Here is a 21,182-nt window from a genome sequence, read left to right as displayed (position 1 = left end):
AGATCCCTGGAGCTGTTACAGGCAGTTGTAAGCTGCTGATCAGGGTGCTGGGAACCATACTTGGATCCTCTGTGAGAGTGGATCTCCATAGAGCCCCCTCTCCATCTATTGCTTTAGAGAGATTACAGACTGTGAGTTTGGGGCTGCAAATATAGTTGAGTGTGGCGCTTTTTTATTTATTTATTTTTCTTTTTTTCTTTTATGCTGGGATTGGACCCAGGGGCTCACATGGACTCACACATGCTAGGCATATGCTTTACCACAGAGCTGCATTTCCAGTTCCTTCAAAGGGATTTTGATTTTATAGTTAAGCTTTGAAGGACATTTGGATCTGAACTGATTGTATAAAGTTTGTCAACAGTTGATTGAGGAATATTTCTTTTATTGTGACTTTTTTCCTTATGTAACAACTTTAAACATAACTATAAGGAATATGATATTAATTATTCCATTTATTATATCTTTTCCCCATGGAAAGTTTCGCATAGAAAATTAAGAACTAAGCTGGATGATGGTATATGCCTTTAATTCCAGTACTTGGGAGTCAGAGGCAGGTGGATGTCTACGAAGCGAGTTCCAGGACAGCCAGGGCTACACAGAGGGACCCTGTCTTGAAAAATTTAAAAAAAAAAGAAAGAAAGAAAGAAAATTAAGAACTAAAGAGGCCATCCTTTGTGTTTAAGTCCCTTTTATGAAGATTTAGGTTGAGGAATGAATAGTTTTCATGATTTTGGAGGTGTGTCAAGTTATTTTTTCAGTCAGAGGGGAAATATAATACATCTATTGTAGAGATACCATTGAAGATAATTCTCCTTGAACTAAATTGCTTTTAGTTGTATGGATAAAGAAGCTTTTAAAGAGAACTGTGTGTGGAGACTATTGGAATTTCTGCTGTGTGTAGCTGAAAGTTTTCCTGTGCTCGCCCGGCACCAAGGTCCCACAGTCACTTACAAAATTTCTGTGTCCCACCTGGTCCTGTAACTGCTCAGACCCAAGTAAACACACACAGGCTTATATTATTTTTAAACTATGGCCATGATAGGCTTCTTGCTAGCTAGCTCTTATATCTTACCTTAACCCATTCCTATAAATCTATACTTTGCCATGTGGCTTGTGGCTTACTAGTACTTTACATCTTGCTTCTTCTGGTGGTGGGTAGCAGCATCTCCTCTGCTCTGCCTTTCTCCTTCCCCCCTCTCTCTAGTTAGAATTTCCTGCCTTAACTTATTCTGCCTCACCATTGGCCAAACAGCTTTATTTATCAGCCAATCAGAGTGACACATATTTACAGCATACAGAATGACATCACCCATCATTTCCCCTTGTCTTTCTATTAAAAAAGGAAGGTTTTAACTTTAACCTAGTAAAATTACATATATCAAGCAAGAATTACAGTTACAATATCTAGTCTATTTGTATTTTGTAAAATTAAAGAAAATATTCGATCTATCTTATATTTGTGAGTCTAAAGTTTCATATCTAATTTATCTTTTATCATAACCTAGGAAAATTATAACTATCTAGTCTTCAACTACATTAAAGACATCAGAAGGATATAATATTACCTAAGTAAACAGGAAGAACATTGTAAGCAACTTCCCAAAATCTAGAATGACAGAGACAGCTGGCTACCAATGTTCTTCTGCATCGTTGGGACGTTCATTCTTCAGCCCACAGGCCTAGAGTCTCTCAGTCACTTCTCTTTGTGTCCTGTAGAATGTCTGGCAATCTCCTCTGTAAAGCAGGAACCTGAAGGACCATCTCATTTTGCAAAGTTCAGTGGTCACCTTCTTATGGGTCCTGAATGTCTAATCGATATAACATTTTGTCAGACAGTGTAGGCAGGAACAGTTTCTTGTCCAAATGGCTATTTTTGCCAAGAGGAAGATAAACTCTATATGGAGTGTCTTTGATGCCCATCTTCCTTGAAGTAGTTGGTTCTGCTAGGAGCAGATGTGTCTCATTGTCCAGAAAAGTCTAAGTTTTTAAAACATTTTAAATGCCATATTCTTTAGGTCTTTGAAGTGTTTGAAGTTTACTTACCTAATGTAAGTTTGATTATCATAGATGACTAATTATTAATCTGCATTTTCAACTATATATTATAATTTAAAATGACTTGCACAAACAAAATACTTTAAACAAGAGTAGAAATATACATACAGTATGACAAAATTAACTTTAAATTTGTATCAATAAACTAAAATCCATAGCAATGTAAAACATTTTTAAACAAGTTGTTGCTCTTTAAAAGTCGATTCAGCAATCTACCTTTTCATCCTATCATATCCATATCCTACATTTCTATATAATATCCCCCTTTCTTCTTTTAGAAAGAGATTGACTATGACCAATAACAATTTGCAACCAGCAATCTAAACAAAAACAAACATCCATAATCCATTTTTTGGGATTGTGAGTGTAGTGTTCTAGACTACTTCCTGTTGATAGGGGGCGCTGGTAGTCTTATGGGGTTCCTGAGAAAATTTGAGATAATGGTCAAGTCCTGGTAAGACTGCTATAGGCAGGTGAGAGAGATTTGTCCTGACTGAGGGCCAGGCAGGACACAGAAAAACTTTCAGCAACAGCTGTGGATGTAAGTAAATGTATTTGTTAAACTTTGTTCTGGAATCAGTTTGGTTGAGAAAAGGGCAGTAATCATTCAGATATTGGCCTCTCCTGTACCCCCTTCCACCTCATGTGTATGCTTGAAGGAGTTACCCAGGACTCTTCAAGGGACTGGAGCATCACATTTTCTGTGTGTATAGAATATTACCACCTTTTAGTTTATATATGAGCCTTGCATGGAGGGAGGCAGTAATCAGATGACATTCAAATTAATCTATAGTTCTTAATTTAGATGGCTTTTAGAGTGTGTGTGAGTGCCCTCTCCTACCCCCAGTGCTTGGGAAAAAACCCAGGTCTTTGTACATGGTAGGAAAGCATTTTGCCATTGAGATGTGCTCTCTGCCCAAGGTACAATTAAAAAATATTTAAGAAGTAAACTTTAGGGCTAGTAAGATGGCTCATTGGATAAAGGTTTGCTTCCATGCCCGATGAGCTGTTTGATCCCTGGACCCATATGGTGGAAGGAGAGAACTGACTCCTGAAAGTTGTCCTCTGACCTCCACATATGCATGTGTATACACAATTACATAAAATAGAATAAAAAATTAAAAAACTTAATTGTATTTGAACCTTGCCATATGATGCCATAGGATACTTAGAGACAGTAAATGGTTATTGTAGTGGAGCAAATTATTCATCATCTCAGTTAGTTTTTATGCCAAAAGCAACTAAAATCTACTTATTCAACAAACATCCCTAATACAATAGTTTTATTAGCTAGTTCTTATATTGTAGATTAGTTCTTTAGATTAGTTCATCCTATATATTTTGTTCCGTTTTTTTTTTTTTTTTTTCTTTTGAAACAGGATCTCATATAGGCCAGACTGGCCTCAAACTCACTATGTAACTGATCCTCTTGTCTCTGCTTCTCAAATGCTAGAATTACAAGCTGTACCATCATGCTTGACCTTAGTGTTCTTTATTTGCATTTCTCTGATGATTAATGGTGTTGAACATGTATGTTCACGAACCTCTTTGACATTATTATTATTATTATTATTATTTTTAGAAAAAATGTCTGTTTAGGCGTTTTGCCCTTTTAAAAGTTCAATTATTCGTTTATTTAGTAGAGCTGTAGCTCAAACCCAGGGCCGCCTGCATTTCAGGAACCTCTTCTGCTACCGAGTCACACCTCTAGTCTGGGTTATTTATTTATTTTTTAACTCTCAGTAATATATGCTGCCTCAATAGTGGTAAACCAATAGGCCCTGTACAGACTATCTTCAAGTTCCTCTTCCCCCATGTCCTATGGGTATGGTCACAGTTTTGCTGTATTTCTCCTAGTCTCCTAATCCTTGCTGTCCCTCCATAGAAGGCTAATAAAACTTTGTGAGACTTGCTCTCCAAGTGGTCTTTCAAGAAAACTATTTTTTCCCTAGCATGTGGTTTGGACTTATTCACTTACTTTGAATCTGCATTTGCAAGGGCCAGTGTAGGAAAAATGGAATTATAATTTGCAAGGGTCTCTCTGACACCAAGATCTGTGGATAAGAAAGCAGTTGGGTTCAACATGTCTTAGCAAGTGTTGATTCAAACTTCGAGTTTATTTTAGGCACCTATGAGCACAGTACAATTTGGAAAAAAAGTTTCCTGGTGATAATTAACTCAATCCTGTGTACACAGCAGAGCTCAAGCCATGACTACAGCGAAACTCTTTGTAAAGTACAAGTGACATCTTCCATAAAGATAGGTTCTGTAGATTAACTGAGAAAGCAGACTGAAGATAAGGTCTGGGGAAAATAGTATTATAGATTGACAGAGACAAACAAGCTCAAGATAAGGGGTTGGGGAAGGGTCTGGTATAGTCTCAGGGCAAAGGTCACCAGGCTCTTAACTGCCTTTGGTCCCAGTCCTCTGTGTGTTGTGTTTAACATTTAACATTACTGTCCGCTAGTGCTTATCTCGGAGCACAAGGATTTAGGTGCCTCCTACAGTAAAGTATTTAACCTCGGCTTTTATATTTAATTTAGTTTTCTTTGCAGGAGGTCTCAAACTTGTGCTGTCCCTGTTCCAGCCTCCCAGGGGGCTTGGATCACACGTGTGTACCACTACTTCCAGCTTCAGTTTTTCTTTTTCAAAATCTGAGACAAGGTCTCAGTATGTAGCCTGGGCAGATCCTGAAGTTTCGATTCTGCTAGGGCTGTATTGTATGCTACCAAACCCGACACAACCTCTATTTTGTTTTATACTGTCTTCTTTTGTCTTTCATAGGAATCCTTATTTTATTTGTTTGTTTATTTTTTGTGGGGCTTGAGCACAGGGCTCTCAGGACTTTAGTTTTTTATATTTTCAAGATTGAGTGAAAAGCTGCTTGTAAAATGGAGTCTTGCAGGGGAAGGCACAGCCTGAAAAAACTAGCTTACACAACATAGAGTAACTTAGAGCAGGCCACAGCCTGATCACAACCTTTTTTTTTTGCCAGCACTGGCCTTGGATTTGCTATAATCTTCCTGCCTCAGCCTCCCAGAATCAGCCACCCAGTGGCCAGTGTCAAAGTCCCCTTTCGGATGGGTATCTTTGCCAGGGCCTGAGATGCTGTCTCAGGAGCACAGGAGTGCATCATGGTCACCTCTGAATGTCCAGGTTTTTGTATTGTCCAACTAATTGGGCTATAGTTTTTTCAGGGTTCACAGCTAAAGACTTGTTCCTTAGCCTGTGGCTGCCTCCTTGCCGCTAGTTCATTAGCATATCAAAGCCTGCCTTGGGATTGGCTCACTTCTGAGCTGCCTGTGGCTGGCTCTTAGAAACACTACATTATTCCAAGTCACACAAAATGGTTTCACTTATGTTCCTAACAGTGAGAAAACAGGGCAGATATAGAAAGTAATGGTGCTGCCTTTTAGCCTGTCTAGCAGATGGAGACTGTCAGAGAAATGCCTCCTGTGGTTTACTGCTGAGATAAGGAAGTCTGTTCTGAGGTTGCTTTTTATTTCATGGTGCTTAGTAGATGGAGTATTGTACTGTGGGGGTATCTGCATTGGATCCCAAATATCAGCAGAATAGGGATTATAGCGTTTGTATTTTTTAAATGTACCATGTCAATATTGCTCTATGGTAATATATAGAAATCTACTTTTTTTCCTTTTTTTTTTTGCATGTGTGGGGGCACCTGTGTAAGTGGGTGCATGTGCATGTGTGTGTAGGCTAGAGCTGGTGTCCTGTCTTCCTCCATCATTCTCTACTTTACTTATTGAAGCAAGGTTTCTGACTAAACCTGGAGTTCTCAGATTGGACTAGTCTAGCTAGCCACTTTACCCTGGGGATCCCCTGTCTTTGCTTCCTAAATTTAGGGATTGCAGGTAGGTTGCCATGCCCATCCAGCTTGCTTCCTTCCTTGCTTGCTTGCTTCCTTTTTTTCAAGACAGGGTTTCTCTGTGCAGTCCTCGATGACCTGGAATTAGCTCTGTAGATCAGGCATGAACTTGCACTGTCCTCATCCCTGGGAGTGTGAGCCACTACACTCAGCTTTTACCCCTTTTCCCTACTTTTTGAATAGAAAATGCATTTAAAGCTTGTTGTATGTAAAGCTGTATGTTATCAGGCTCATTGGTCTTGTTCGTACATGTTTCTTGTATAGGCTACATTGGGAGTTTGAGCTACATAGGGAGACCATATAGGGAGACCTTGTCTCAAATCAACAACAAACATCTAAAAAAACCTGAGTATTCAGTAAGTTTTATTTGCTTCTTGGTTAAAAACATGAAAACAAGCTGAGTGACTTTAGGGGCTGGACTGTAGATCAGGAGTATAGCATGTGCCCAGTAGTCAGTCATAAGGCTGTGTGCACCAGGAGACATCTTTGTAGCATTTCTGTGCACTACAGCTTTCTACAAAGCACTTGTATCTAGAGCCACCTTTGGTTCTTTGGGTCTTGTGCTGCACTCAGGAACATTTGTGTAGATTGGTAATTGTTGTATAGAATTGTTCTTACTTCGTAAACACTTATTTATTTATTTATTTATTTATTTATTTATTTATTTATTTGGGGTGTGTGTGTGTGTGTGTGTGTGTGTGTGTGTGTGTGTATACAACTTCACGAGTTGATTTTCTTCTTCTACCATGTGAGTCCCAGGGATCGAACTCAGGTCATCAGTCTTGGCAGCAGCAGCAGGTGCCTTCATCATATGAACTATCTTGCCAGCCTTTGACTGAATCAGATATGATCAAGTTTGCTTTCATGTACTTGTTTTTAGTTTGAGGTACGGAGATTAAACCTAGTGCCTCAAACATATTCAGCACTTGCTGCACCACTGAGCCGCACCATGAATCTTTCATGCATGCTTCGAGTAATTCCTCTGTCTGGACAAATACATCCTGAGGAAATAAGCTTGTTTTGTTTTTGTGATTATCATATGCTTCAAACTAGGATTAAACATGAAAACTACTGGCTAGATTGTTTCTTTTCATAGCCCAATTCCTGTGACTAAGATAAACAAAAAAATCCTGCTTTATAGAAATAAGGTTTGTTTGTACACTCCTGTCTAAGACATGATTATGCTGTTTCTCACCATTAATTTTTACACATGATAAAACAGACTAGTATATTTATATACATTACAGATAGAATAATAAAGCATATTTTTATCTGATTTTTATATCTAGTATTCAATAAAAATTTCTCCTTGAATAACAGAATTATGCAGGGATACTGTACACTGAAATGAAGAGGAAGCTTAGCTTTACTGCAGTCTGAGCTGGTGTAACCTAACTAGCTAGAGGATATGCAAGTCCTGATTGACAGCAGGACCAGCAGTATGCAGATTTTGTAAGGGAGAACACCCAGCTCAGAAGCAGTGATTAGAGCTCTGTTAGGAGTCACTACACTCACCCCTCGAGTCTCCTAGTTCTCGCTCTACTAGATTTGTAAACAAATAGCACAAAACAGTTCCTCTTTTGTTTTTATTAAAGTGATACTGCAGTGCTGTTTCAGCCCATCAGCCAGGCATATATGTGTGGAAATTTGATAGTCTCACTAAATTAGCTAATTTTAAGCTGTGTTCCTTGCTTATCTCTAGACCTTTGTGCATTAAATCCTATCTCGAGCCGCTCTCTTTACACACAAGTGTTTTGCTTGTGCTTTCCTGCCTTCTGTGAGAAGCTTTATGTAGGTCAGGCTTGGCTTAAGCAGCTTTCCCGAACCTGCGTCAGCTTAAGCTGGAGGAATTTTAATAAGCCCTCCCCTGTAGGCGTGGGCCTAAATGGGGCTAGCCTAGTTAAGCCTGATCTTTCTGTTTGTGAAAAGAGCTGAGCAGAGCTGAAGGCTGCATGGTGGATTCAGAAACTGCCTACTTAATTTCAAAAGAACAATGGTAGGGAAGGCTAGGTCTTCCAATTTTACCCTGTCTGAAAAGCTTGATCTGCTAAGCCTTGTGAAGCCATATGTGAAAATTCTCGAAGAGCACACTAATAAAAATTCAGTAATAGTGGAAAAGAATAGATGTTGGGATGTCATAGCAGTTAACTATAATGCAATTGGAGTAGACCGCCCTCCTCGAACAGCACAGGGCCTACGCAGCCTTTACAAAAGGCTCAAAGAATATGCCAAACAGGAGCTATTGCAGCAAAAGGAGGCCCAATCAGATTTTAAAAGCAATATTTCCGAGCCAACCAAGAAAGTTATGGAGATGATTCCCCAGATCTCCAGCTTTTGCCTGATAAGAGACAGGAACCACATACAAAGGTAAGCTTTATTTTATTTTGTTGTGGGAAATGATGGCGCCTCCTAGCTATTGGGCTCTGGCTTAGTTGTGATAGAGATATGCATGGTAAGCATCCCCACAAGGGGAGCCATGAATAGAGTCTTTGTTTTGCTTTCTTGAGAAAAAAAAAAAAAGTAAAGCTATGAGGAATTTTTCTGTCGCGCTTGATTTAAACTACTTTTTACTTTGTTCTCCCTGTTTCTTCGGGCAGTTTCTATAAGTAAAGGTTAGGGAAGAATTAATGGGATGAAGCTTGTGACATCACTAATAAACTTGTTAAAGACTTCAGTAGCATATACAAAATAATGAGTTTCATCATGACATTTTCATACATATGTATTATTGTATTTTGACTATATCTCATAAACTTTTTAAGCCTTAAAATTAGATTATTTGCTTTTGAGATACATTATTCTTATTTAAGATTACATTTCATTGAAATGGGTTTCTTGAATTTTTTTATATAAAATTTGTATGAAGTTGTTTTGGAGCAAATGGAAACTGTTTTTTATGTGAAGACTGTTTAGTTTTTCTAATATGTTTGAAATAGATAAGATGGAAACATTAACTAAAGGAAGTCAATACCTAATTAAGAGATTCAGATTACATAATAAAGTGTGATTGATTAATGGTCTAGTTTCACTTTGATACTGGGTCACAGGAAAGGATAAGCTTTCTCATACTGCTCTGTAAGCTATAAAACTCAGTTTTAGTAAGAGCAACCTGGGTTAGGGCTTGAAAACAATTTTGGGTTAAGTTTGTTCTATATGATTATTTGCCTAAGAATCTTAAAAGCTGTTACCTGTGACTAATTCAAATTTTAACTCTTGACATAGATAAAAATGGCAGCCCTTCTTCTACCAATCAGTTAGGGTAATTTAAACAAACTGTAAACTCTTTGTTTGTTGAAGGGCCTTTCAAACAAAGATTCAGTGTGCTCTCCTGTTCTGGAGAAGAAATGTGTAAGCAGAGTTGCTGATTACTTGTGGACTTGAAGTTAGGAGAGAAACAGGGCAGGAAAACTTGAGCTGAGCCTGTCTGTTGCTTTAGTAATTTATTGGGAAATATTTTTGAGCTTTTTACTCTATCCTGATTATTTCTACTTGATAGCATAAATTTAAATAGCACCCCACTTGGGGATCCAGGACATGGCTATGCAGTGGATTAATTCCTGGGGCTACTGGTAGGAATTTTCACTGTTGTGACAAATGATGAGATTCTGTGTTGGATGGATAATAATTTCCGCAGTAAAATTGTTTGACACTGTACAACTTGTTTTGAATTTTGCCTCTTTCAAAAACAGCTTAGAGAAAAATAATTTTTGTATTACTGGCACATATATACCTTTTGGATACTAAATTTAGATTTTCATAATTTGAAACTGATACATAAGCACTGCTTTTAGTTAGTTGTCTATTTAAAGAAATGCAGTGAATACAGAAGAGAACATTAGTAGTTACCTATTTATATTTTGATCATCATTAATATAAACATACACATGTGAGTTTTTGATGCACCAACATTTCTCTGATAAGAATGAGTTAGCTGATTGTATATTTCTGTATCTGTTGTTTATATTGCACTGTTTATTATTATTTTTAAATGAAGAATATAAAAAATATACCACTTATGTTAGTACCTACACTGACATTTTTCTGCTAGCTTATTCATTTAATATACTTCTGTATTTAATGTGCTTATACATATTTAGCTGAGATCATCACAAATCTTAATTATCCCAGAAGTTTATAAATCCTTAATTTTGATTATATTTTTACACAAGTATTACTTACTATTAATTTGATTGGACTCTCTACTAGAGAATTTTACTGCATGTGTTATATATTTTTTCAAGTGTCTATTCTATTTTGTAACTTATTTTACAACTTAGAATGATTTTAAAATTTTTTATGTCTCTCTGAAAAGCAGATTATAATTTATGTTTTATAATCTTTTTGATCCTCTAAATTTAGACTTTTAGTTTTTAGAAATTTTAGTTCTGTTTATCTTTCTTGACTTTCTCTAATGTTTTATTACTTATGTTTCACCAAAATGGAATGAATATTCTAGGCATAAGCATATTTTTAATTTGTATGGGACTATAATACCTATATATCTATATGCTACATACTACTTTGTAGTAGAAATTATGAAGACAATTTAAAACAATTTTTATTTATAGTTTTAACTTTCTTGTATCCCAAACTTTAGAACAACAGTTCTCAAACCTATAGGTTGTGACCGCTTCAGGGATTGCATATCAGATATCCTGCATATCGTATATCTACATTGTGATTTATAACAGTGGCAAAACTACAGTTAGGAAGTAGCAATGAAATAATTTTATGTTTGGTCCCATAAATAGTCTTCTTCCATCTTCCTCAAAGTCATCAGCTTTTATGGTTTGTAGATCAAGCCAGGAGAACAAGAACAGAAAATACAAATGATTCTTTACAGCATTTTAGAACCTCAACAATGAAGGGACAATTACTGTCTCTTTGAGGACATTAAAATGGCTTTTCTGGGCTAGTGAGGTGGCTTTGTTGGTAAAAATATTTGCTGCCAAGTTTGGTGACCTGCCTTTGATCCTAGTACCTACATGGTGGGAGGAAAGAGGAGAGAACCAAATCTTATATTGTGCTCTGACCTTCAAATACATACAAATAAATAAATGTTAAAAAAAAAAAAGGTTTTCTTCTTCTTTTTAAACTTTTGCTAAGTCTGGGGAGATGGTTCTGTTAATGAAGTGCCTGCCACATAAGCATGAGGATCTGAATTCAGACCCCCAGAACACATGTAAAAAGCTGGACATGGCAGTATTCCCAGCATTGGGAGGACTTGAAGATAGGTGGATCCTGAAGTTCATTGGCCACGCAATGGATGGGCTTCCGGTTCAGAGAGACTCTACCTCAAAAAGGGGGTAGAGCACCATGGAGGAAAGACACCTGACATTGACCTTGGGTCTCTGTGGGTCCTACACTCATGTATGTACACAACACACACACACACAGACACACTCACTCACATGTGCACTCACAAATTGGCTTTTCCTTATCTTACTAACTTTGTATAGTATTTGTAATTTTCTATCATTGTAAGAGCCTAATATTAAATTTAAGAACAGAGGGCTAGGGATGTAGAGAGCTTGCCCAGTGTGCCAAGCGAGGCCCTTGACTCAGTTATCAGCACCACAAAACAAAATAGATTAAGGATGGAGGAGCCCTATATGTATATATTATTAAAGTCATAGTCTTAGTCATTTTTGTATAGTTTTGAAACTATACAAAAAAACCCCACTTTTTGTGTAGTTTCAAATCATTATTTTTTTCTAGCAGTTGAAGAAAGGCTTTTATTAGGGTCAGGAAATGACGCACATACAGGAGGCACACAGAGAAAGACAGAGCAGAGAGGGACTTGGGGAGCAGAAGCCCCTTCCTTGAGGGCTAGTTTGTTTGCTTGAGTCTTTGAAAGGGCTTCCTTCCTTGTTTTAGGGTTGGTGGATTTAAGAAAGACAGGTTGGCTGATTGGCCCACAACTGTAAACATGTCCTGATCTGGCTGTGAATTTGTGGAGCTGGTCCCTCAGCAGGGGCCTACCTGCAGGAGAAAAAGCCCACAGGGCCTTTGTTTTCAGCTGCTAGGCTTCCCTCTCAGATCCAGAGGGTGAGGAAGAAGCCAGCCTTCTTAGAAGTTCACCATCATTATTACCTAGGCTGGACCCCTTTCTGTGACTTTCTGCCTATCAGGGAAATTGTCTGACTTGTAGTCCCTCCCTTCCACTTCCACCAGCCACTGTGATCTGCTGAAGGTCACTTGTGTTTGGTGGGAGTGGGGTGGAAGTGGGGGACAAGAAGAGGCTGGGTGTGTGGATTGGTAAATAGCTCCATTACCATTACTACACAGGGAGGTGGGGTGGAGGGGTGTGGTATGGTACAACAGCTTCACCGACTGTCAAGTTCTAAACAAAACTCACACTGAAATCATGACAGAAACACAGAAAACTGTGTTACTAGAAAAATGGCTCAGAAGTTAAGAGCACTGGCTGCTTTCCCAGAGGATTAAAGTTCAATTCCCAGAACCTACATGGCAGCTCACAACTGTCTATAATTGTAGACAGCCTAGGGGGTCTTTTTTTTTTTTTTTTTGAGATGGGGTTTCTCTGTGTAACAGCTCTGTCTGTCCTGGAACTCACTCTGTAGATCAAGCTGGCCTTGAACTCACAGAGATCTGCCTGCCTCTGCTCCACCACTGCCCAGCCAGCCTAGGGGTCTTGATGGGGTTCATTTTCTTTTCTTTTCTTTTTTTTTTTTTTGGTTTTTTGAGACAGGGTTTCTCTGTGTAGCTTTGCACCTTTCCTGGAACTCACTTGGTAGCCCAGGCTGGCCTCGAACTCACAGAGATCCACCTGGCTCTGCCTCCCGAGTGCTGGGATTAAAGGCATGCGCCGCTGCCTGGCTTTTGATGGGGTTCATTTTCAATGCCAATTCAAGAATTAAAAGACGGCCAGGCGCCGCACGCCTTTAATCCCAACACTCGAGAGGCAGAGGCAGGCGGATCTCTGTGAGTTCGAGGCCAGCCTGGTCTACAAAGCAAGTTCCAGGAAAGGTGCAAAGCTACACAGAGAGACCCTGTCTCGAAACAAAACAAAACAAAAAACCAAAAAAAGAAAAAAAAAAAAAAAACAAAAAAAAAAACAAAAACAAAGAATTAAAAGACATGAAAATTCTTGAGCTGTAACAGGTAGTAGGCAGCAACAGTAGAACCAGCAGTTGAAGAAAGGCTTATTGGGGGTGAGGAAACACACATATGCAGCAGACACACCAAGAAAAAGACTCTGCAAAGCGGGGACTTTGGAAAGTCTCCCCCAAAAAAGAAAATCCCATGGTCCCATGTTGTTGATGGTTTTGTTTGTTTATTTGTTTTTGGTCTTTTGAGACAGGGTTTCTCTGTGTAGCCCTGGCTGTCCTAGAACTCACTCTGTAGACCAGACTGCTCTCAGAGATCCTCTTGCCTTTGCCTCCCAAGTGCTGGCATTAAAGGTGTGTGCCACCATGGCCAGCTCTTTTATTTTTTGACATAGAGTGTTATAAGTAGCCCAGGCTGTCCTGGAACTTGAGATTACCCTGTCTCAGCCTTCCAAGTGCTGGGGATATAGGTGTATGCCATCATCCTCTATTCAACGATTTATAGTTAAGTGTATATCATTATGAAATATTAAGCATATAACGCTGAAATTGTTCTGTAAATACGTTTTTGTTTATAATGTGTTTTTTTTATATGTGCTATAGTGCGAACTTGGATGAGTCTGCCCAGGCTGGTACCAGCTCGCTGCAGGTAATGGTGGATCACCAGCCTGTCGCTATTACAGTAGAGGTGAAGCAAGAAGAGGACATTAAAGCATCCCCTCCACTGGTTCCAAATCCTCCACACAATGATACTGTAGAGCAAAGAGAAGAGCATGAATTAATGCATGCCATGGAAGAACCCTTATCTCCATCACTCTCTTCTGTTGATATGAGAATGACATCATCTCCATCTTCTATCCCAAGGAGAGATGATTTTATCCATCATGAAAGTGGAGAACACATTAGGTCTCTGCTAAGATGTGACCCTCAGGTCCTGCAAATGTTAAAAGAGGAACATCAGATCATTTTAGAAAATCAAAAGAATTTTGGATTATATGTTCAGGAGAAGAGGGATGGACTGAGAAGAAGGCAGCGGCTAGAGGAGGAGCTGCTAAGAGCAAAGATTGAAGTGGAGAAGCTGAAAGCGACTCGCTTACGGCATGATCTGCCCGAGTACAGTAGTCTCTAAGAGTTTTTCAGTCTTGCAGTTTGATAATTTTAATTTTGTCAGAATTAATTTGGGAGTATCGTGAAGCTGAGCACATGCCCTATAAAAAAATATTGCTAATCTCTCTTATAAAAAAGCTTTTAACATGATTTTCTTTTCCTTTCTAAGCCTATTTTTTTTTAAACAAAATTTTCTAAGTATTTAATTTTCTCTTTAGATACTAAAATTTACTGATTGGTTGACATGGTAATCCAGCTCATTGTCTTCCCTCAATTTTTTTCTAAGACATTTAACTGTTGGCCTTATGTAAGATCTTTTATTTTGATTATAAAAGAAATAATACAAATAGAGTTGCATATGGTGCATAAGCCTGTAATCACAGCACTTGAGAGGGAAAGGCAGTTCAGAAGATCAAGGCCATCCCAATTTCAAGGTCAGCCCGTGCTATGTGAAATCCTGTGTCAAACAAAACAAAATGCATAAAATTGTATAAATGCATAAATAGTATTTCAAAGTACTGAATCTTCAACAGTTTTAGTTACAACTTTGAAAGTTAGATTTAAGAGAGAGAGAGGGAGAGAGAGAGAGAGTTAGTGTTGGATAAGTACTTAATAAATGGTAAGCATATACATTTGTCGATGAGCTACAATCCATAGTCCTATATTTTCTTGTTTGGAGACAAGATCTCACCCTGTAGCCCAGGCTAGCCTGGAATACAAGTCCCTCTTGCCTCAGCTGTCTGAACACTGGGATAATGGGTGTGTGCTATACTAACAGTAACAGCAAACATGTATTGATGACATTGGTTTTGTCTTTATCTTTGGAAAGAGTGGGTTAGACTTTAAAGACAGAAGATATTTGGAAAACACTTCAATTTAGAGGTAATAAAACTGAAGTCAAGGAGGACGCCATCATTTATTCCAGGTAGCAAAGCTTTTTATAGCAGAGTAAGCATCAGTACTTAGTTTTCTGGAGGGAGCAGGAGGTAATGGTGGTGGTAATTTTTATTCCTTATTTATTCTATAGAAGTAAAAATCCCAGAGAATTATTTAACTAATTAGGAGAACTTATTTAATTAGAATCACCTTTCGGGTTGGAGATGTAGCTCAAGGGGAGAGCACTTTCTGGTGAGTTTGAGGTCCCCTCTCCACGTGACAAAAGAAAACTTACTTTTATACATGGTTGGGTTCTGAAGCCTAGGGTGTGGTGGCGCTACCCCACCCTCCCTCCTTTTTTTGTCCTGCTAAAAGGGATCAGGTCTTTTTATCGAAAATAGTGCATATTTTGACCATGTGATTAAAATTATCTTAATTCATTTTAAATGTTTTTCTTGAAAATGTTTCCTTCACAGTAAAGTTAGAGTTAAACAAAATGAAAACTACTTAGAATGAAAATAACAAAAATCTTGTTTTCATATAATTTAACTTGTAGATTTTTATAAGTGTGATTTTTAAATATTGTAGTACTCATGGAAATAAAATCTTGATTTTTATAAATCTTACATATTGAATTTATGTTAAACATTTAATATGTGTCTTACATACTTGATTTCCATTTTTTGCCGAGATTTTGATGAGGAAGGACTTTAAAAAGCCAGGTTTTCGGATGGAGCAGGTAGAGTTTCATAAATCCTGGGGGTAAGGTGCTTGATGTCAGAGTGAGCTCTTGCAGAGACTCATGCAGAGTGGATGGAGTGGCTCAAGGTGTCCAAGCTCGATGAGTCAGGCAGTTTGAAGTGAGGCTCGGGAGAGTTTGGGCTTTTGGTAACTTGAATGACCTGGGACATATTATGTAGACCAGACTGGCCTCAGTCTCACAGAGATCATCCACTTCCAGGGTGCTGGATTAAAGGTGTGCCTTGCTTGACTACAATGGGGAGCTTCTGTTTAGTTCACGTAGAAACTTTACATGCAGGAATACATCAGAAATCTGTATTTTGTGTGAAAATTTCCAGTTTTCAAATGTTTGCAAGTCATTCAGAATACTTTTAAAACAGTTTGGTTATGCCTTCTCCCAGACTTTCAGGCTTCCAGTTGGTGGTGTGTAGAGTAAAAAACCCAGGTGAGGATGTGGCTGTGGCTCGGTGATTCAGGGCTCTCCTGGTGTAGTCAAGGCTTCGGGTTCTGTCCACAGCACCGCAAACACAGTATAACAGTGTCAGTTCCTGAATTGGATGTCAACGTTATGTTAGCTCCTTAGAAGTGTAGATCCATCTAGTGAATCAGAAACTGGGGTGGGGTTCAGCAGTCTGTGAATAGTGTCCTCGGGGATTCCTATACAGCTAAAGGTTCAGAATTGAACTTGGTGCTTGAAGCATGACAGAGTCTCAGCAGTTCTCATTGAAGAGGAATGTGGGTGAAATGTCAGTTGTTAGCAAATCAGGATTACATTAAATGCTGTTTTTAGAGAGTCAGATCTAACTGAATATAAAGTGAGAAGCTGTTGAAGGCTTTTTGATTATAGGGAGGACATGATTAAAGATGTGAGTTAGGAAGAATGCTATCAAATGTAGTGGTTATAGGAATAAATAAAGTGAACTCTTAGGGTACTAGGTTAATTTGTTCAATTTCTCAGTGTTCAAGGTTATGATATATTCTTATGGCAGTTTGCCTTTTTAATCTGTGCTATGACTTTCATTTGGAATGTAATGAATCTTCTAATGTGAGGTAATATATTTTATATAATTTTAGTAGCTATATTTATAGTAGAAACCTTTTTGAAATTATTGAAAGTAAGTTATGAAGTATAATTCTCATTATTTCAGCATGCTACCACTCAGACTTGGCGATAAACATTGAGTCTGAGTATTGACTTTGTATAGAAAACCCACTTACAAGTGTCTGTAGAAAACTAACTCTGTGAAATGTTTCTAGAAAGTAAGTCAGTGTTTAAAGAAAGTACATCTCTTTTGATGGTTTGGTTCTCTATTCAGTGTGGAAATTAAAAAATATGGATGTCTTTGAAAATTCCTTTGCTGTACATAAAATAGTATTGTAATCACAGCTTTCTCTGGCATTGTTCAAATTTGCTGTTTCCTTGTGTCAAGTGACATAATTTGTTAGCAGTTAAGGGCTATGAAGATTAATAAACCCATTTTCTTTTTGTATTTGAAATCCAGAATTCCATTCATCAGAGTAAACTTACTGCAGTTTTTTATGAGTCAATATTGTTTTAATTGTAAAAGTTATAAAACATATAATTCTGCCCCATTCTCTAATTCCTTCCTTTATGTAACTTTTTATGAAAATATGAAAAGCATGGTTTATGAAAATACCCAAGTAAAGCAAAAAATCAGTCATTTGACCACAGAGCCCTTCTCAAGGCTGTTGTAGAGTATGGCACGGGGATGCTGAGCTAAACTCGCCGTCTCTTTCTTTGTGATAGTGAGACTTTGAACTTGAGGACTGCCTGTGATCTCTGAGCAGATTTTGCTGAGGATGGGTTTCGATCAGCGAGTACTGAGGAGGAAGCTGGGCCTAGGGACCTTATACAATGTGGGAATCCTGGCAACACTGAGGCCGGTTATTTTGGTCTTGTTTTAGGTGTGATTCTGTAGAGATACTCCAAATGTGGTAAATGATTATCTCATTTGATCTTCCTCTTTTTTTATTTTTGTTTTTCGAGCAGGGTTTTTCTGTGTAGCCTGGGGTGTCTTGGAATTCACCATGTAGACTAGGCTGGCCTTGAACTCAGAGATCTGCCTGCCCCTGCCTCTGAGTGCTGGGATTGAAGGTTCCGACCACCATACCTGGCTTTCATTTGATCTCTTAATAATTTTGATAGTGGGTAGTTTTTGCTCCTTTCCTAACTTATCTATTTGAACTTAAATGGATATATTATTATAAAATATTCTAAAGTAGATATGACATATAATGGTATCCTAAGAAAAGGTAAGCTTTTTTTTTCCTCCTTTCTTTTTTTCTTTTCTTTTTTTTCTAAGAAAGGGTTTCTCTGTGTAGCCCTGTCTGTCTTAAAACTTGCTCTGTAGACCACCAGGCTGGCCTCGAACTCACAGAGATCCACCTGCCTCTGCCTCAAAAGTGCTGGGATCAAAGGTGTGCTCCACCACTGCCCGAGTGCTTTTTTTATTTTTAATCTCATGAAATAATCAAAATAAATCCCCTTTTGATAATGAGGCGACAACTTATATAATTTTATTTTTGAGTTATTCTATTTTGGTTTATCTACTCACATAAATGTTTAAAATATGAATTACAGCTGTGTGCCTCCTTTTAGTGTGATGTCATTTAAATAGACATTTAACTTTCTTAGAGTACAGTGAATTATGTTGACTGTATTATACTGCTGCTGTTGGTGGTTAAGTGAATGCTTGTTAATACATGCTTTTTAAGAATCAGGAAGTAAGTTATACTGATTTGTATACTCTTTTTGGTGCCATAAGTCAGAGTTTAGTATTGTAGAGGTAAAAGTTTTTGATGAAGCAAATTTGAAGTAAAATTATCTAGAAGACTGTAATAGATACCGATTATACTGTATCTAAATATTATACTTTTAAAGAATCTTAAGGTCCACAAATTCTCAAAGTAAAATATTTGGTTGTAAATACTTAAGAAGTAAATGAAGTATAGTACATAGTTTATAAATACAGGAGTAAGTTTTTAAATTAGGCAGTCTAATTAACATGAACAGAATTGTGCTGAATCTTTGTATACATTTTTGAGATACTATGTACATTTTTTGGGTCTAAACATGTGCTTTCATTTAGTTCTTTTAAATAACATATTAAGTACCTGTGACCCCCACTAGGATGATTAATGTATTTTTATAGTCTTTTGAATTGATTAAGCTAGTAGGTATAATTTGAAATTATATTATTTTTTTTCAATTGCTTTGTAAATAATGAAAAATAAATAAATGAGTAAATGCAAATAAAATATCACTCATCAGCTCAATTTACTTATTTTAATATTTATTTTTGCTTTTGAGACAGTTTAATGTAACATAGGTTGGCTTTGAACTCCCTGTTTACCTATAGATGACCTTAAAATTTTTCCTGTACCTTCCGAATGCCACCATGCTTCATTTAGGCAATACATAGGATCAAGCCCAGGTCTTCTTGCATGCTAGCCAAGCACTCTACCAAATGAGCTGGGTATCAAACATCTCTAGCTCCAAATGAATAAAGTGGATGAATCATAAGGGCTATGTTTTGTTGGTCTTTTGTGTTTGAGTCTACTTGTTAAAAACTTCTAACTCCAAACATTTTATTAACCAACTATTCAGTCATATAAAAAGATTGAAAGAATTTTGTAGCAAGTATTCATAGGCCTACCTACCACGAAGAGTCTACAATCAATATTGCAAACATGCAGGAAGTCCTGGGTTTAATCTCCAGCCTTGGGAAAAACCAAAAAGATCCAGAATGTTACCACATTACCACAGTTCCCACTTACTCTTTGCTAATCAATCTCCTCATGTCTCACTCAACCACTGTTAATTTTTTAAAATCCTACATAACCAAGTATGATGGTTCATGACTTTAATTCCAGTAGTTGGGAGATTGAGTTGGAAACATCACAACTTAGAGGCCAGCCTGAGTTATATGTCAAGACCCTGCTCAAACAACATTAACCTGTTTTAGAATTTCATGTAATTATTTTTCTAATTACTAATTATTGCTTAAAAAAATAACCTGTCAGTGCTGGCTCATTTTATGTTAACCTGACACAGGCTGGAGTCATTTGAGAGATGGGGACCACAACTGAGAAAATGCCTCCATTGGATTGGGCTGCAGGCAAGCCTGTAGGGCATTTTCTTAATTAGTGATTAATGTCGGAGGGCCCAGCCCATGGGGGGTGGTGCCATCCCTGGGCTGGTGGTCTGCGGTTCTGTAAGAAAGCAGGCTGAGCAAGCCATAGGGAGCAGCACTCCTCCATGGCCTCTGCATCAGCTCCTGCCTCCTGGCTCCTGCCCTGTGTGAGTTCCTGTCCTGATTTCCTTCAGTGATGGACTATGATGTGGAAGTGTAAGCTGGATAAACCCTTTTCTCCCCAACTAGTATTTGGTCATGGTGTTTCATAGCAATAGTAGCCCTCACTAGGACACTATCAATGTTTTTAGTGTTCTATTTTTTCCCCTCTCTCCTCTTATTAGTAGTTCATTGCATTTTCATTGTGGAATAGTATTCCAGTGTATAAGTCTTGAGTGGAAAGAAATATATTTTTATTTTACACATAACACTTGAACTTGGACATTCACTATTTTTTATTGAGAAAAGAAAGTTACAGGTAATTTTCAATTCAAAGCCATTTATTTATTATTGTATACTTTAAGAAAATTATAGAGGGAGGTGGTGTCACACACCTTTAATCCCAGTACTTGGGAGGCAGGGGGATCTCTGAGTTCCAGGCCATCCTGGTTTTCAGAGTAAGTTCCAGGATAGCTAGGAATACACGGAGAAACTGCCTGGGAAAACCAAAAGAAAAAGTTGTATGTGTGTGAGTGTTTTGCCTGCGTGATGTCTGTGCTCCACGGCTGTGCTTGTGTCTGTGGGAGCCGGGAGAGGGCATCTGATCCCTGGGATTGGATTCGAGTTACAGATCGCTGTGAAGAGTCCTCTGGTAGACCAGCCAGTGTTCTTGGCCACGGGGCCATCTTTTCAGTCCTCACTGTTTACTTTTTTTAGTGTCATGAAAGCTTTCTTGGGCCAGTGTTGTAGCTTAGTTTATAGAGTGCTTACCTCAGTCTGTGGCACTACACATAGTACGTGCTGATTTGCTCTGTAATCCCAGCACTCAAGAAAGTAGAGGCAGGAGGGCAAGGGTCATCATTGGCTAGATTTTGAAGCCAGTCTGGACTACACAAGACTTGTTTCCTTACCTACCACACACACAAAAAAAGTTTCTATTTCAGTTCCATGTTACTGCATATGTGGTGGGTTGACTGATATTTGGATGTTTGGTTCCCAGTTGGTGGAATCTTTAGGAAGGATTAGGAGGCGTGGCCTTGGAGGAGGTGTGTCACTAGGGGTGGGCTTTGAGGTTTCAAAGTCCCGTGCCAGGCCCAGTCTCCCTCTTTCTGCCTTCTATCTGTGGATCAGGAT

At 38.1% G+C, this 21,182-nt stretch overlaps 2 protein-coding genes across 3 annotated transcripts in view; both read left to right on the top strand.

The window, feature by feature from the left end:
• Rad54b (RAD54 homolog B) overlaps positions 1–21,182 on the top strand; it is a 92,090-nt gene that overhangs the window by 31,984 nt on the left and 38,924 nt on the right. The window lies entirely within an intron of this gene.
• LOC114694581 (fibrinogen silencer binding protein) lies at positions 7,287–17,225 on the top strand. Its single transcript, XM_028871587.2, has 2 exons — positions 7,287–8,308; positions 13,615–17,225. The coding sequence occupies exons 1-2, from the start codon at positions 7,935–7,937 to the stop codon at positions 14,138–14,140; spliced, it is 900 nt and encodes a 299-aa protein (XP_028727420.1). The 5' UTR covers positions 7,287–7,934; the 3' UTR covers positions 14,141–17,225.

The sequence above is a fragment of the Peromyscus leucopus genome, chromosome 2 (genome assembly GCF_004664715.2).
Source record: "Peromyscus leucopus breed LL Stock chromosome 2, UCI_PerLeu_2.1, whole genome shotgun sequence".
Lineage (NCBI taxonomy): Eukaryota > Metazoa > Chordata > Mammalia > Rodentia > Cricetidae > Peromyscus > Peromyscus leucopus.
The sequence above is the reverse complement of the archived record's forward strand: the minus strand, read 5'-3'. Positions and strand labels throughout refer to the sequence as shown.